The sequence below is a fragment of the Trematomus bernacchii genome, unplaced genomic scaffold (assembly GCF_902827165.1).
Source record: "Trematomus bernacchii unplaced genomic scaffold, fTreBer1.1, whole genome shotgun sequence".
NCBI lineage: Eukaryota > Metazoa > Chordata > Actinopteri > Perciformes > Nototheniidae > Trematomus > Trematomus bernacchii.
Window position 1 is genome coordinate 10,823,119 of NW_022987547.1, and position 16,739 is coordinate 10,839,857.

Below are 16,739 nucleotides of genomic sequence, written 5' to 3' on the forward strand. Positions count from 1 at the left end.
TTATATAGCCTACTAGCATGCCAGTAACGGAAAACGATTGAATTATAAATACGAACTACGTTCTGCTGACCTAAAAATACTTTGAATATCCTATAACATTTTAATTATGTTTACGATTTAAGGAAGTGCAGTTACTGAAATGTTATTTAGATCTGGCAGGACCTGTACTCCGTTTCCCCCACTAGATGGCAACACAGGGATGACTCAGAACAATTTCTTTAAAAATGTTTAGCCATAAAAGAGTTTATTTAATCTTAATTCATCATTGCTTTCTATCACAGTATGCCACTGCCCATACTGTTGTTTATGCACATGATCATATTTGTTAACACTGTTTTTTCCCCCGCCTGTAATTGTTTTTGCCAATACTATTTATATGTTTGTAATATTGCATTGCATTTTATTTATTTATTGTATTGCATGTTTGTATCTTCTTCAATACCTGTTTTTGCATATATTTTTAAATATTATATTCATTTGTTTATACTTTTGGAAAACACAATTGTGTTCCTATATGTACTGTACTGCACTTAATATAGCTGGATGAAAATGAAGTCTTTCTTATCCTAAATCGGTGGGATTTCAGATTACTAAGGTCTTCCCTGCTGGTGTTCAAACTCTTCTCCTGACAAGACATTCCCTGTTTGCAGTCTGAGCAATTAAACATTCCATTCACTGAGAAAACGGTTTATTTGATGACTGTGGTTGTAACACTCTAGTGTAAAAAGTTAAGTGCAAAAACCTAGACACATTTGTGTGCAATTTAGCAGTTTATTAGGCAAGTTGTGTATACAAATGATTTCAACACTGTCCATTCAGATTTACACTGGTCAATCTGGTAGGGTCCCTTTACACACCAAACAAAAATAATATTTATTTGAAGCAGTCCAAACAATTAGACTGACAGAATTAATCTGATAACAGTCTACTGGGACACAACTCCATAAAGTGTTGAAAAAGGTCACAGCTTTTCACACATTCATCTTTCCTACAAAACTCATGAAAAGTCTTGTAGTCAAAACTTGCAACTGCCCTATAAAACTAAAATGTTGTAGTTTTATTTCCCAAGAAACATAATGGGTTTATTTACCATGATCACTGTTTATCAGAAAGTCTTAAAACTGAGACATAAAAGGTCAAATGTCAACTAAATATTTCAGTCCAAACCTGCCCCACAGGACAGCAGGAGAAACAAGATCATCACAATTACTGTCCACTCTTGGCAATTTTTGTTACATTATGGTCTTGAATGTAAAATTGTTTATACAAATGAGATTGTAAGGGTTTTAAAGCTTTGGAGGGCTAAACACTGAAAACAGAGCAATTGCTTACAATTCTTAACTCAGATATAATGTAACGTTTATTTATTGAAAAAAGTGTCTGATATTACAATTTGAACATGCAAAGTTCTTTAAAACCTGGTTTAGCTGAATTAAGACAAAAATGAAGATATTATTAGAAACCAGTATACTGGTTTTCTATTTCCCCGCTACCATAGTTAAAAGATGGTAGCAGTAACTGAGGACTGAAGTAATATGGCAACAACAATCAGATGTTTTCTGTTATGTTTTATAGTGAATTATTTCTTTTTTTTGTGATACAACATACACTTAAAATAATCTGTGAATTTCTATGAAGTTATTGTGAATGAAAACTGTCAAAATATGTTGTCGATTCCAACCATTAAAATTGCAAAAAGTGCCAATAATTCTGACCAGCACTGGATTCCAACTTTTTCTGACATAAAACCGATTAACAGTACTGACAATAATAAGGCAGCCAAACAACAGAAACCGCAGCAAACTTTAAGACAGTGGACAGGAAATGGAGGGAGATGCATCATACTTGTGATTAAATACATATCTTAAACTTTGTGAGCTTAAGAGTAGTATGACATTTTTTTGTATCAAATATAATTCACCCCCACACATATTTATGATCTAAATGCTTGTGTGATATTTTTTTTCTTCTATCCGAAATGCAATCTACCAGGAAGGGCTTCACAAATCCAAGCTCACAAATCTGTTTCATATGTAAACTTTTTTTCCAAGGGAATGTGGGCAAAAATGACTGCTTGTCTGCCAATAAGACATCGTCATGCGCTGCATGTAATTCCTACATATCATTTTCAAATTGAGCCCCAAGGCCTCTACACTTGTAATGGATTGGCATCTACAAATTGGATGTAGGCAAAAGGCATTTCACTCAGTAATCATACTTAAATCCTAATTATGAATCTAAATTAAAATAAGAAAAAGAAAATACAACAAAAAAAAGTCAAAAATCAACTTGCCGTTTTAATGAGACACTGAAAATGATATATTTCTAGATTTTGACTGTCATGGCAAAATACCTCTTAAATGGTAAAAGCAGGCTATATTTATATGGAAAGACAATCAAGTATCAGAATAGTTGTGATTGAAGGAAACAGAGCTGTGATATTGATTTAAAAACCAGACAGTAAAAAAGGAAAATATATACCATCCAGCAATGGATCTTGATGCAATAAAGAAAACGAAAAATCCATGTCCAATAGAAGCAATACTCCGTCCACTGATAAATATATTCACGTCTTTATATATAAAAATGTAGGGGACAGACAAATTCAATTTTTTACAACAAGGACAAAACCATGACAATTTAGTCTCTGACAACTCCAAAGACCAAACATAAATCTGATGAAGCATTCTTTAGTCCCTGACACAAGACAGAAATAAAGGGGTCATTGTACTTCTTCAGAGTCCAATGAATGTGATGGGCATGACAGCCCTTGTTATAGCCAGTGCAGAGCCCCCATACATCTGCACCACCTCTCTGATCCCCACCGAGAGAAAAACAAGAGCAGCAGGAAAATTAAGAAACTTGTGCAAAAGTGCCTCCTGCATCCTTTTACGACTGCCACCTAAAAACACCCACCCCCAACGTGTGGCTTCCTTCTCTGCAGGCCAAAACTTGATCTTGTTCCCTGTACTGGAAAGCAGTGCTCCCTGGCTACAGTACAGACAATTCAGTGTAATCAACTGCGTATATATGTATAGTTGGGATGTGGACATTTGCTTTTTAAATTGATCAGGAAACTGTAAAACCCCCTCCTTAATGTTGTTCTGTCCTAGCTTTAGAGTAGCTCGTCTTTCACTTTTCCATATAACCCCCTTACATTCCCTGCCAGCTCAGTATACATCCCTTCAGTTTAGGGAACACTAACTTGCGTCAGTGCCATGGAACAATCACTTCATCCTCAGCCCGGATGAATTGAGCCATGAATCGGTTGCATGCTTATTGCTATAAAGACACTCGGAGAGGAAAAAAGGCTAGCGATTGTTTTGCAAGCTATCGTGCAAGTAGTTTAATAAGATTCGCGCACATCTCAAAGAACTCGATGGTGTGGCTTCCCGGTCGAGGGACGATCGCGGTGTCCGCCCCTCCCGTTGAGTCGATGGATGAAGTCAACGATGAGGCTAAGGAGCTCTCTGCGGCCTTGGCGAGGGGCACAGGGATAGACGTGGTTGGAGTTTCTGCCCCCTCTACATCGTTCTTTAGAGTGCTGCGGCAGTTGCCCACAGACCCAGATCGGAGAGGGGTAGCAGATCCAGATTTGGTCTCCATCATGTCATCTGAATAACAAAAGACAAAACATGTTTTATACTAAATCCACACAAAAAAAACAATTTGATTTAATTCCATATGAAGATCTACCCACAGTACTTGCAGGCCTTGTTACATATTAAACAAATTGAGGTATTCAAATATTACACATTTAATATATTAATGTTTTGAATATCTTTCCTGCTTTAGAAAGCAACAATTAGGTATAAATAGTTGTAGGCTGTTGGGAGACTTTATTGAGCAAACAGCTTTTATTTTATGCTATTTTACCTTATTTAAAGAGGATATATTATGATCATTTTCAGGTGTATATCAGTATTTAGTGCCTCTAACTGTGACATGTCTCCATGCTGTAATGTTCAGTAAGCACCTCTTTTCACCCTCTGTCTGAAACCAGAGCCAGTCTGCTCTGATTGGTTAGCTGGCCGGCTCTGTTGTGATTCGTCAAACCGCTTTGAGACATTCAGCCCCTTAGCCTATCACCTACTATGTGTTGGATCCCTAGGCAATAGATGCACACGTGTTACATAGTGATGTCACAGAAGTAAACAAAGGAGGCATTTAAGGCAGGGGGGGGGAATGTGTGGGAGCAAAACTCCCTCTGGAGGGAACACAGGGATTTTAGCCTCTGCAGACCATTTACATGCACAACAACCTATAACACACTACAGGAAAGGGAAAAGCACAATATGGGCCTCTATCATTTTCGAGACATGGGGGAGAAGGGTTATGACCCGGCTGGAATTCATGTTGCAGTAATGTGGCATGCGCTGAAACAAATCGGTTACTAAGGCGCTTCATAAGCTTTAATTCTAATGTCGAAACTAATCAGCCTTCAATTCCATAAAGCCATCAGTTACAGCTGCAGCTAAACATTAACTCTTTGGCTGATTTGGCTGCAGCTTGGAGCCAAAATGTAGTCTCATGCCCTTTACACAGCATGCCTGTGCCACGATGATACTGCTCATAACAACACTCTTATCTCTGCCTTTGAGGCACCGCTGCACACCTACACTGACTGGGCTGAAGCCCTCGACCCCGTAGTAAATCATTGATAAAGTGTACACTGACACAGCATACCACAGGACAGAAACCAGGTAAACATTACCTCGATACAGGGAGCTGAAATCAGGAACGCCAGAACACATGTTTCTACTTTAACTATCTTTCACAGTACAGGTTTAATGAAAAGTAAAAAATAAGGTATATTCATGCTATTTAGTGTCTCAGATTGTTTCGGTCTAAGTTATTGGAGTATTGGAAGTATCAGACGTATAAATGTCTGCATTCTCTAAAACTTTATGGGACTCAATGGCAATCCTTTGCAGTTCTTAAAACAACACAAAAATACATGTTAAAAACTCAAAGTAAGAGGAAAATGTGTTTTGATTCTGGGTGAACTGTCTTTTTAGACAAAAAGCTACTTTTTCTTAGTTCCAAAGCTATGATAATTTTTCTTTAATATGAAACACAGAAAGCTTCACATCTTAGGAAAAGTAACTGAGAGAAAATAGTTTAGTAACTTACCGTCGATGCTACGGAAATCGAGGAGGTAGGTTCTACTGTCCACCTGGTAGAGTTGAAGGCTCATCTTGGTTGCATCCCAGTAATGGGATTCTTCCTTTTCACACGTAGATAATACGGATTCACAACCTGCAAGAGTTACGAAGGGTGAATAAAACAATGATTGTATGAATCTTTTTAAAAAAGGAAGTCTCATATGACAAATAGTTATTTACAATAATGTGAAGATACAATTAAAGCACTCTCTTAGGTTTATTTTGTCCTCTTTCTTAGTTTTTTTCTTACCTTCCACTCATAATCCAGCTGTTTCATGGCCCGGCAGACTTCAGACATGATGTCGTTGGGTCGACTCTGACTGCGGATGCCCAGGTGCCACTTGGCCCTTCTTACTCCCTGGTGCTTGGACTTCTGGGGGTTCAATTCGTCCAGAGTGTGGCGAGGCCTGGGGGGAGTATCCGCCAAGAGGAAGGGTACTCGCTCGGGGTGGGGCTTGACAATGCCGGACACAGTGGCACCAGTTGAGGTCAGGAGCTGGTCGTCTAGAAAAGAGTCCGGAGGGCTGGACGCCAGGTAGAAGTCCTTGGCTTCACTCATGATGCGACGATTGTCAATGATGAGGTGGTAGGCGACGGCCAAGGGGTCCTGATGGTTGCGGCTGTATATGCAGGTGAGGACCTCCTCCTCTGTGCACTCAAACTTCTCACAGACCTCCTTCAGGGCTTCGTCGTCAATCATGTTGTTGCTGTAGGAGGGGTCCTCAGGGAACAAGTACTTTGGTAAGCCCTGTTTGAACCAATCATCATCTCTGTGAAAGACACAATATTTGTTGTATGAAACACAGCACATACTGTGAATGCTACACTGAAAATAGGACTAATATAGATAAGGTGGTTTAAGAAATAGTTTGATTTGTAGTAAATCACGTCAGGCTTACCGGATCTCTCTGATGGTGGCTCTTTTCATGGGGTCCACCTGCAGCATGTGTTTGAGGAGGCTTATTACAGAAGGGTTTAGATACTGCGGGGTAAAAAAGATCCCGTCGCAAATCTTCTTAAAGAGTGTTGGCACGTGGTCGTCGTCAAAGGGAAGCGTCCCACACAACAAGGCATAAAGAATGACCCCACTGCTCCAGATATCCACCTCTGGACCAGCATATAACCTGAGGACGAGAAAAATAAACAATCTTTTGATCATGAAAGCAACTTCTTAGCAACATAGTAGGAGAGAGTGTTTGAGTCCTGAGTCAATATCACCTTCCAATGACATATAGAAAACATTACCTTCCTGAGATGACCTCAGGAGCAGCATAGTTTGGAGAACCACAGCTCGTTCGCAGGAATTCTCCATCTGACATCATGTTTGATAGTCCTGCACAGAGTTATACAATGTTATAATAAGGTCAGTATCAGCCTTACGGCCTGTCCACACGGCGGCGTGCGTTGTCGCCTGCCGGCGGGGGGGGGCTGAAACTCGACCAACAACCAATCACATGAATCTCACGCCCCGGACACACAAGCACGCGGTTTGATTGGCTAGAGCTTGTACTGGCATATGATTCGATTGGCTGACGCTTCCGCCGAAGCTTCAAAAGTTGAACATTGCTCAACTTTCGTTGCGAGCAAATCTACGCTTCGCTCCCACAATGCAGTTCGGCGAAACGTGACGTCACCCCATTCAAAGTGAATGGGCAGAAGCGTTGAAGCTTCAACGCACGCTGCCGTGTGGACGGGCCGTTATAGCATTAAGGCATATTAGATTGGTTTATCTCTACATATGATGCAGATCAAAACGGGGACCTGCTCATTAAAACATTGCTCCCTAGCCTTTTTATTGTGCATTTAATTTCGAGTTAGTGAACAAAGTCCTGTACTCGTGTGTCCTAAATTGAACATTAACGTAATCACCTGTGAAGACCTGAGTTTAGGATGAGACTCACTTACCGAAGTCTGCAATCTTGGCATTCATATGTGCATCAAGCAGCACATTTTCAGGCTTCAGGTCCCGGTGCACCACCATGTGTCTGTGGCAGTAGTCTACCGCTGAAATAATCTGCTGAAACAGTCGACGGCTCTCCTTTTCCTCCAACTGTCAAAGCAGAAATTATCCATTAGGTGTGATCTTCTCTGTGACTCAGTTGGCACATCACAGCTGACTAAGCAGCACTTCCTGTCGGGCTTCGATTTTTTTTTCAGCCGCCGTTGGTTTTTGGTTCACAGGTTGATGTATCTGTACCAAAAGCTGGCAATAACATTGAAAAGTACATAACGCACTTTTATGATCTGGTACCCTCACTGATTATAAAATATACAACATCTGCTATATATGAGAAAATGGAAAGACTGAAAGAAAATGTGGTACATCCATAAAACAGACATTAAGACTTTTTCCAGTATCATGGTGTATTACCTTTCCATTTTTGCAGATGTAGTCGAATAGCTCTCCTCCTGAGACATACTCCATCACCATGAAGATATCAGTCGGGGTGCTGATAACCTGATACCTGCAGACAGAAACACAAAATTACAATCTTGTGGGACATAAACAATTACATATTTAACACTGCTCCAATTGAGATAGCTATTACTTCATAATTTGTACAAATGAAAAATAAATGTCCCTGATTTGGTATGCAACTGTGAAATAAGTGAGAGAGAAAAAGAAAAGTGGCCAGAGGAAATATTTCTCTATGTCTCAACAAAATGAACACAAAGTATATCTAGGCCCATGTGTGTGTTTTTGTTTATTTAAAGTGGACCTATCATGCAAAATGCACTTTTGTACATCTTTTATACATGAATATGTGTCCCCGGTGTGTCAGGGAACTCACCAAGTGTCAGAAAACACAACCCTCTCTCTTTTCCGCCATACCCAAATCTCTAAAAACGGGGCTGCAACGGATCTGATACAGACTGATACAGATTTGAAAATTCTCTGACGTCAGGAACGAGGAGCTCCGCCTATATGGCCAACTCTCCACCTATCAGGGGAATGTGGGGTTGGGCCACGGCCGGCCATTGCCGCTCGAAAGCGCTGTAGTACATATGCCAGGCCTGTAAGTGGCGCTGTAGTCGGCCACAAAAGCAGCGAAGAAGACTTCCCGCGCATGGTTGCCCCTCTGTTTATTCTCCGCTGTGGCTCTTTTTCTCCCTCCCCGAGGCAAGCGTTTGCGCCTCCTGCTGCTTTAATTCAATGCAATCCCTCCCCGTCGAGGCAAGCACTGTAATTCTCTCCGGTAGTCCACCAGCAGATAACAAACACCCACCTCTCCGCCTCTTCCAAGGAACGAGGGGACCATGCGGCAGAGTTTCAGTTAGATTTTTTTTTCGCCGGTCAACATGTCCGTTAAAGTTTAAATCTTCTGGACAAAATTTGAAAAGTGCCGGTTAAAGGTCTTCTTTGTTATTTATTGAGCTTTAAAACAAATGAATAATGAAACACGGAGGACGGAGATCTCTTTCTCCCCCTCTTCTGACAGCCCAGCAGCTGATTTCAAAGCACGCTCCCCTCTCCTGCAGGGGGGCGTGGTCAGCTGCAGCTCATTTGCATTAAAGCTACGTCACAGAATCAGCCCCGGCAAAAACAGGGCTGGAAAAGAGCAAATAGAGCGAAATGAGGCATGATCCGTTTGGTATTTTGAAAAATAAACTTCACAGACATGTTTTATATAGGTATGGCCCTACAATATATTGTTCAAATATAGCATGATCGGTCCACTTTAAGGTAAAACGACAATGCAGCAGTTCGGCTAAAATAGATGCCTTTAAATGAAGTATGATATCATTAACCTGTTAAGCCCTGAGCCTGTTTTTCAGGTCTCAGGCTCGAAAATGACATTCCCAGAACAAATGACCATATCTTCCCTTCTAAAAGGGTTAAATTAATAATCTTTTTTCTCAAAGTAATGATAAACCTGTGAGTTGGATGTAGAAAAGTCAGAATCAATATAGATGTTTTTTTATTTTAAAGAAAATTCAGATTTGACATAGTAAAAAACTGTAAATTATAGTGTCCGTCCAAAAATTATTTTGTACTTATAGTGAAAACTACCCTTGGATGATGGTAAGGTAGACTAAAAGCTTTAGGAATCCAAAGTACAACATATAATAAGTACCCTGTATCAAGATTGATGCAAAACAAGTGATATTTGACCTTTTTAGAGAGATTTAGCAAAAAGAAACCACTTCTGGGGTCATTTGGGTGGATTTTCCATATCTCTGGCCCCCCTTGCTCGACTTTGATGGTTGACACCTCTTTCTGACCGTTAGAGTCAATAGAATCGAAGGGGGAGTCCCCCACACACACTCATTGTGAAACAAAACGGTGGGGGCTTTGCGCATGTAATATTGCATCAGAGTGAACCTATCTCTAGCTTTGACATCTGGAAACGGAAAAGCAGTTTTTATGCTTATGGATTATCAGAAATCATTTCAAAGGGACACAGACACATTAGATTAACCTATGGATTAACTTCAGCAGCGTTTTTATCGTTTTAATGCCATTGAAGACCACTTTGGAGAGACTACAGAGCCAAGGTAAAAATGTTAGCATTTTTAGCTACCTAGCGTCACCTGTTTTGATGTCCGTTTTTGCTTATAACGTCGCCATTTCGTATAATTCAGTGATAATGTGGGTGTCCATCGATTCTGTGTCACCTCACGATGTGAAACGATGTGTTGGATGTAGAGAAGAGATAAATAAGGTTTTGTGAGTGATTTTCGGTGCAGTAAGGTGTTAGCATTTTTCGCTCGTTGCTAATTCAGAGGCTCAGTGTTAGCAATGTGGGTTTTCTTTTGAAAAATAAATAAAAATGATCAGTTAGATGAGTTTCTTCCCGTTACATGGATATAAAACATTCATAGTTTTATTAAATGAACATGTCCTCAGACACTGTTTCCTGCAAGATGTTGCGGCAGTGCCCCGGTACCGGGGTCTCTCGGGCTTAACAGGTTAATGAGCCCGTTTCATTGCACCGTCTCATGCTTGTCTTCACTGGGCCCCATGAAACAAACATCAGGAGTGAAAGCACCCCAAAGGCCTTTTTACACATGTACTGCAATACAGAAAGCATCCAGTAATTACCCTGTAGAGCTATAAATAAGAATTCAAATATATTCAAAAGACTTAACCCTGCCAACTACCTTCTACACAGTCAGTGTTATTGTCCGGAGAATTCATGCCAAACGAATGGGCGTATTGACATGTCTATCACGTCTGGCGTGAAACCAAAAGAACACAAACATCCATATATGTTTACTACATATACCACTATTTAAATCATCCATGACTCAGCACATCTGTGGTTTGATCTAGGCTGCAAGGTATGAAGTACAGCATCAACCCTCTAGACTAGAGTATTTCAGATAACTTGTATTGCAGCAGCATTAGTTAAAACTTGATCAAGTGACTGAAGAATGTGTTATTGGACAGCAACCAATCCTTTCAGTGCAGGGATTAGCTAGAAATTCTTGCACCTCAGAATCAACAATGGCACCCATCATACCTTTCTCTATTTACACTACACTGGCTAAGAGGCCTGTGATTTTCATAGTCAACATCAAGCAGCAGAGTAAGCTAAAAGCTGAAATTTCTGTCAGCAGCATTGTAATCCCTGTAGCTCTGAATAGAGATGTTTTAAAACGACTTAAATCAAAGTCATGACAAGGTGACAGTGTTAGATATTTGAGTATAAGAGTGTCTGTCTCATGTGTAATCTCCAATCAGTACATTGTCCGTGTAAAGGTTAAGACAATAAGGATTGTGGTACAGCCAACAAGAAATGCAACTTAGCAGATGTGACAGATGTTGACTAACTGCTCATCTAATCATTCACAATCACTACATCCTGTGAACCAAATGAAGCTGTAATGTGTTGTATTGCTTCACTTGCCCTCACTTGACATTATTCACTCTAGACAGGCAACGCCATGCCCTCTGCCTGAGTGTTTGTTAAAGATGTGATCTCCCCTTTCTCTTTCTCTCAATGGCGTTGACATTCTTGTGCATGCAGGACATGGTATTTCAGGCAATAAGACGCATCTCATGGTCGTTTTGACAACCCTGTAGCTTTGGCCTTGGTCCTCTGCTGCTTGTTTGGACATTCAAATACCTAGTATGATGAAGTACCTCTGCAACTGTCTATGTTTATATTTTGATTAGTGTCTCTTTCAGCAGCAGTGTAACCTCAACAGAGCATCTTCCTGTTTCCAAATGAACAGTGTTTACTGCAGGCTTGATGTGCTTACAATACATGCTTGACGCACATGTGCATTACATGACTAACAGTGTAATGAGCCGGCCGCTAAATACTGTCACAGTCAGTTTGGACATGTGAGGTTAAACAATGACTCATTCAAAATCATGCAGTCAGTGAGATGGCCTGGAAAGAAACATGAACATCACGCAGTCATGTATCAATCTGCATCAACACATGTAGATGTTGTCAGCAGTGCCTGAGCTTTTTTTAAACAATCAGATAAAAGATATACACCTGCGTTGGAGTTAATTATTATTTCCTGCTGTATTACAATGCTCAATACAGACCTATGGGTTCTGTAAATACGTGAATGCACCCTCAGTGAATATTACATTTGAGTGTAATTGATCTCTCAGCAAGTTAGATGAAAAACAATGATAAAGCAATTTTTATATTAAAATGAAAGGTCAACAGGGAGGATGCAATAACGCAGACTGAGCCTAGGACTGAAGGGTGAGTAGACCCTGTTCCATTAACCTGTTAAGCCCTGAGCCTGTTTTTCAGGTTTCAGGTTCGAAAATGACATGCCCAGAACAAATGACTATATCTTCAATTCTAAAAGGGGTAAATTAATAATCCTTTTTCTCAAAGCAATGATACACCTGTGAGTTGGATGTAGAAAAGTCAGAATCAATATAGATGTTTTTATTTTAAAGAAAATTCAGATTGAATTATAAAGAAATTTAAATTATAGTTTCCGTCCAAAAAAAAACATTACTTATAGTGAAAACCAGCCTTGAATGATGGGATAGAAGACTAAAATACATATCATAAGTACCTTTTATCAAGATTGATGCAAAACAACTGAAATTTGACATTTTTAGAGAGATTTAGAAGAAAAAAAACATTTGGGTGTATTTGCCATATCTCTGGCACGCACCCATCGGTCGATTTTGGTGATTGACACCTCTTTTGAACCGTTAGAGCCAATAGAATCGAGGGGAAGTTTCTAAATCCATCTAAACATTACCATTGGTGAATGAGAATGATAACCAGCCAGCATGCCCAAAACCGGAAGCTGGGTTACAGCTCTCATACACTCTATATGAAAACTACGCTTTTTGCCATAAATATGATGATGGATTATCAGTTATCATTTCAAAGTGACACAGAGACATTGGATTAACCTTCAGCAGCATTTATATGCGTTTTAATGCCATTGAACACAACTTTTGATCAGAAAACAGCAAAGGTAAGACGTATTTGCCGTTTTGGCCCCGTAAAGTGAAGTTGTGTGTTGTCTTTGCTTGCCTTCGCTGCCGCGAGTTTTGGTCGCACAGTGATGATACTTATACCATTGGAATCTGTGGAATCTCAGCTTTCATATGATATCTAGTGTGTGCAGATCCGATGAAGTATAAAATATTTCTACCGTGAGTTATGTGCTAAGTGCGTTAGCACTCTTTCGCTTAGTGCTAATTCAGACGCTCGGCGTTAGAGTTGTGTTTTGTTTAGGTAAAAATGGTTCATATCGTCAGGTAGCTGAGTTTCTTCCCGTTAAGTAGGTATGACACATTAATAGGTTGTTAAATGTTAACCTGTTAAGCCCTGAGCCTGTTTTTCAGGTCTCAGGCTCGAAAATGACATGCCCAGAACAAATGACTAACTTCTCTTCTAAAAGGGGTAAATTAATAATCTTTTTTCTCAAAGCAATGATAAACCTGTGAGTGGGATGTAGAAAAGTCAGAATCAATATCGATTTATTTTAATTTTAAAGTAAATTCAGATTGAACATAGTAAAAAAAATGTAAATGATAGCAAAAAAAACAACATTACTTATAGTGAAAACCACCCTTGAATGATGGGATAGTAAACTAAAAGCTTTAGGAATCCAAACTATAACATATAATAAGTACCCTGTATCAAGATTGATGCAAAACAAGTGACATTTGACCTTTTTAGAGAGGTTTAGCAACAAAAGAAAACACTGGCATGTTTTCGCACAGGGCTCATTTAGACGCTTCTTGTGAGACTTGTGTTTTGTTTCGGTAAAAATGGTTCGTATTGTCAGTTAGCTGAGTTTCTTCCCGTTAGGTGGGTATGACACATACATAGTTTGTTAAATGTTAAGAAGCCCTCAGACGCTGTTTCTTGCAGATGTTGCGTTTTTGCCCCCGCCCACGGGTCCGTGAGGCTCAACCGGTTAAGAAGCCCTGAGACACAGTTTCGTGAATATTGTTGTTTTTAGCCCCCGGGGGCGGGGGTAACGCCTGAAAATAGCTCAGTGGGTGGCTTTAATGTACCGGCAGGGGGATTATGGAGCAGCGAGCAGGGTGTAATCTAGGACTTACAGTTTAATTATGTGAGGATGCCTGAAAAGCTTGAGGTTCTGGATCTCCCTGCGGATCTTTCCCACCACGTCCAAACTGCGAATCTTCTGCCTGTTCAAGATCTTCACCGCCACTTGGTGCTTGGTCAGCTCATGTTGACCCACTGCAGGATAAAAACAAAATGAACATACATGAGTAAATGCAATTACAATCCAGGACGTATAAAAGTATTTAAGAATTTAAGGAGCATCGTTATAGAACAATGCAAGATTTTTTAGACCTGCAGTAACTTGTAATTGTACCACTTGGGTGTGGCAGACACAAGCTGTGAAAACAACATTGACATATTATATATCATAGCCTTATATAAAGTTGATATGATGGTTGTTTTTGCAAACTGTTGCTTTTTTTTTTTTTACACAGAATACACAGAGCAGCAGCCTGTTGCATCTGGGGGTGAGGCTGAGAGAATTAGACAATTACCCAAAATGAAGCTGTGGGCCTGAAAATGAAAACCATGAGCTAAAAGTCACTTAAATGCCAAGATGAGGGGAACTTCCAAGTCCAAGTGTTTTTTTTGTTGTGATTGCATTACCTAATTCATATAAAGTAATAGGTAATATATTTAAGTTTGACACAAATCTCTAAAGACCAAGAACTATTAAAACATCTTAAAATAACAATCCAACAGACAAATACAGAAAAACCAAATAACATCTGAAGGGATTGTGCGAAGAAGAGGGAGTTAGTTTACAGCTGTTATTGATTTACCAGTTGTGCTGGAAGCAAACTATTAACAATGTCTCCTGTAAGCAAAACCATAATCAAAGACCAAAGACTGTGGTCTTCTTTCTAACAACAACAAGACGCTTAGTGCAGAGATGACTCACTGAGATTTAACTGACTGTAAAACGAAAAATGAAAAATGAAAAAGCTTGTGGTTGTTGTGTCTGATTTGTTGTGAGAGTGCCTGGCTGGTTTACTTCATTTGGGTATATTATGGCTTAATCAATTGTTCCTAGGAGACGCAATGCACTGCATGATGAAGCAGAAAGCAGCCTGCAGAAGTGTTTTTTTTTAGAAGAGCCTTTTATCTATCACATCAGTCCATTACAGGGGCACTTCTAAGATGGAACATTTGAGTAAGTCCAATTGATATGCAAGACCAATAAGTGTTGATACAAGCAAAGCTATGTATTGACTAACCGTACCGCCCTCTGGAGTGACAACATTGGGCGTACAAGTCGCAGGGTTTGCACTGCACCCTCCCCAACCAAAGAAAACCCATGAATCTGTCTTTAATTAGAATGGCAAATATAACTCATAAGCAGTGGTGTAAAGTAACCAAGTAGATTTACTCAAGTACTTTACTTAAGTACAATTTCGATAACTTTTACTCCGATAGTTTTTTTTTTTTAATACCTTAGGTTTTTTTGCAGATTTGGATGAATGATATGAAATATGATCAACACTTAAATCAGACTTTAGTTACACCTCAGGTAAATCTGCAGTATACAAAGTCATACAAACTAGCTTCACCTTCACCAGCTTTGATAAACACATTAATGCATCAATAATTATAATCAAAACATGTGGGAGAAGTACTCAGATCTTGTACTTAAGTACAAGTACCAGAGTGTAAGAATACTATATGTTACAAGTAAAAGTCCTGCAATCAAAATGTTACTCAAGTAAAAGTAAAGAAGTATTAGAATCAAAATATACTTAAATCAAGTATAAGTACTAATTATGCAGATTGGTCTATTACAGAATAGCATATATAAAATGTTACGAGTATAATTATTGATGCATTAAAGTGTGATCAAAGCTGGTAAAGGTGCAGCTAGTTTTAATGACTTTGTATACTGTAGGGTAGCTTGTGAATTTACTCCAGGTGGAACTAATGTCTTATTTAAGTGTTGATTATATTTCACATTATTAATACAAATCTGCAAAGTAACTAAATGTATTAAATAAATGTAGTGGAGTAAAAGTATACCATTTAACTCTGAATTATAGTGGGGTAGAAGTACAAAGTAGCAAAAATACTCAAGTAAAGTCAAAGTACCCCAAAATGATAGTTAAGTACAGTACTTTAGAACATGTACTTAGTTACAGCACTGACTGCAGAACTGCATAACTTTAACATATTACGTATAAAAGAAATACAAAAAAACGACATGAATCAGCATAGCTAAATGGTACTCATTTATAGGCACTCAGCCATATTAACTAACAGCAGTCAGGGGGGGTTTACTTCCCGGTGTCTTGGTCTTGACAAGCGACTTGTGGCTCTCCGGCTAGCTCGCATCGCAACCACCGCTGACTGATTATGTTGTTAAATAAAATACTTATGTCATACAACTTCCATTGTGTGGCTGTATGCTTTCAACTGCAGCTAAAGCCCCCATAAATCGCCACGTTTATCACACAAGTTAAGCTAACTAAGATGACAACAAGTGTGCTAGCTAGTTTCTGGCGTTGCGACAAGTCAGCCTTTTCCTAGCATGCTAACATTAGCGGCTAACAGCTAACAGCCAACATCTTTCAGTTGGCAGGACGCACAGACGTCAGGACCGTCAGACATACCTTTAACCTTTCCAAACGTCCCCACTCCGAGTGTGTCTCCGAGAATGTAATGTCCAATTTTAACTCTTCCTTCATTTTTCTGTTTTTCCGTCGCCATCTTCCCGCAGTGGCCTTGCTGCGGGGTTAGCTAGCTGCGAGCAGAGATGGGCCGGACTCCGCTGTGTGCGTCTCTCTACTCAAGCGGCGGCTGCGCTCCACACGGAGGGAGGCGGCGCCGCGGCTGCTGCGCGATTCGTCAGCAGCGTAGGCGGCGTAGTATGGTGCCTTCAAGTTCTAACTTGAACAATTTGAAACGCCTATATTAACAATTGTATGGTTTTATATTTTAAGTCAAGTAAAAGTACTAACGTATAACTAAGCATCAAATATATACTTAAAGTAGGCTACCAGAAGTACTCAGAATGGCCCATTCCAGAATCATATTTTTAAATATTCAGAGGTGAAGAAATAGATATTATACTTAAGTTAAAGTAGAAGTACCAGAGTGTAGGAATACT

The 16,739-nt window shown here is 39.6% G+C and overlaps 1 protein-coding gene across 1 annotated transcript; it reads right to left on the bottom strand.

The window, feature by feature from the left end:
* Nucleotides 1-757: 757 nt before the first annotated feature.
* prkaa1 (protein kinase, AMP-activated, alpha 1 catalytic subunit) lies at nucleotides 758-16,452 on the bottom strand. Its single transcript, XM_034122655.1, is given in 10 exon segments — nucleotides 758-3,614; nucleotides 5,134-5,205; nucleotides 5,208-5,259; nucleotides 5,416-5,935; nucleotides 6,065-6,289; nucleotides 6,411-6,498; nucleotides 7,071-7,215; nucleotides 7,537-7,630; nucleotides 13,675-13,816; nucleotides 16,243-16,452. Coding segments are annotated over 10 exon segments (1,719 nt in total). The 5' UTR covers nucleotides 16,340-16,452; the 3' UTR covers nucleotides 758-3,330.
* Between the last annotated feature and the right edge of the window lie 287 nt (nucleotides 16,453-16,739).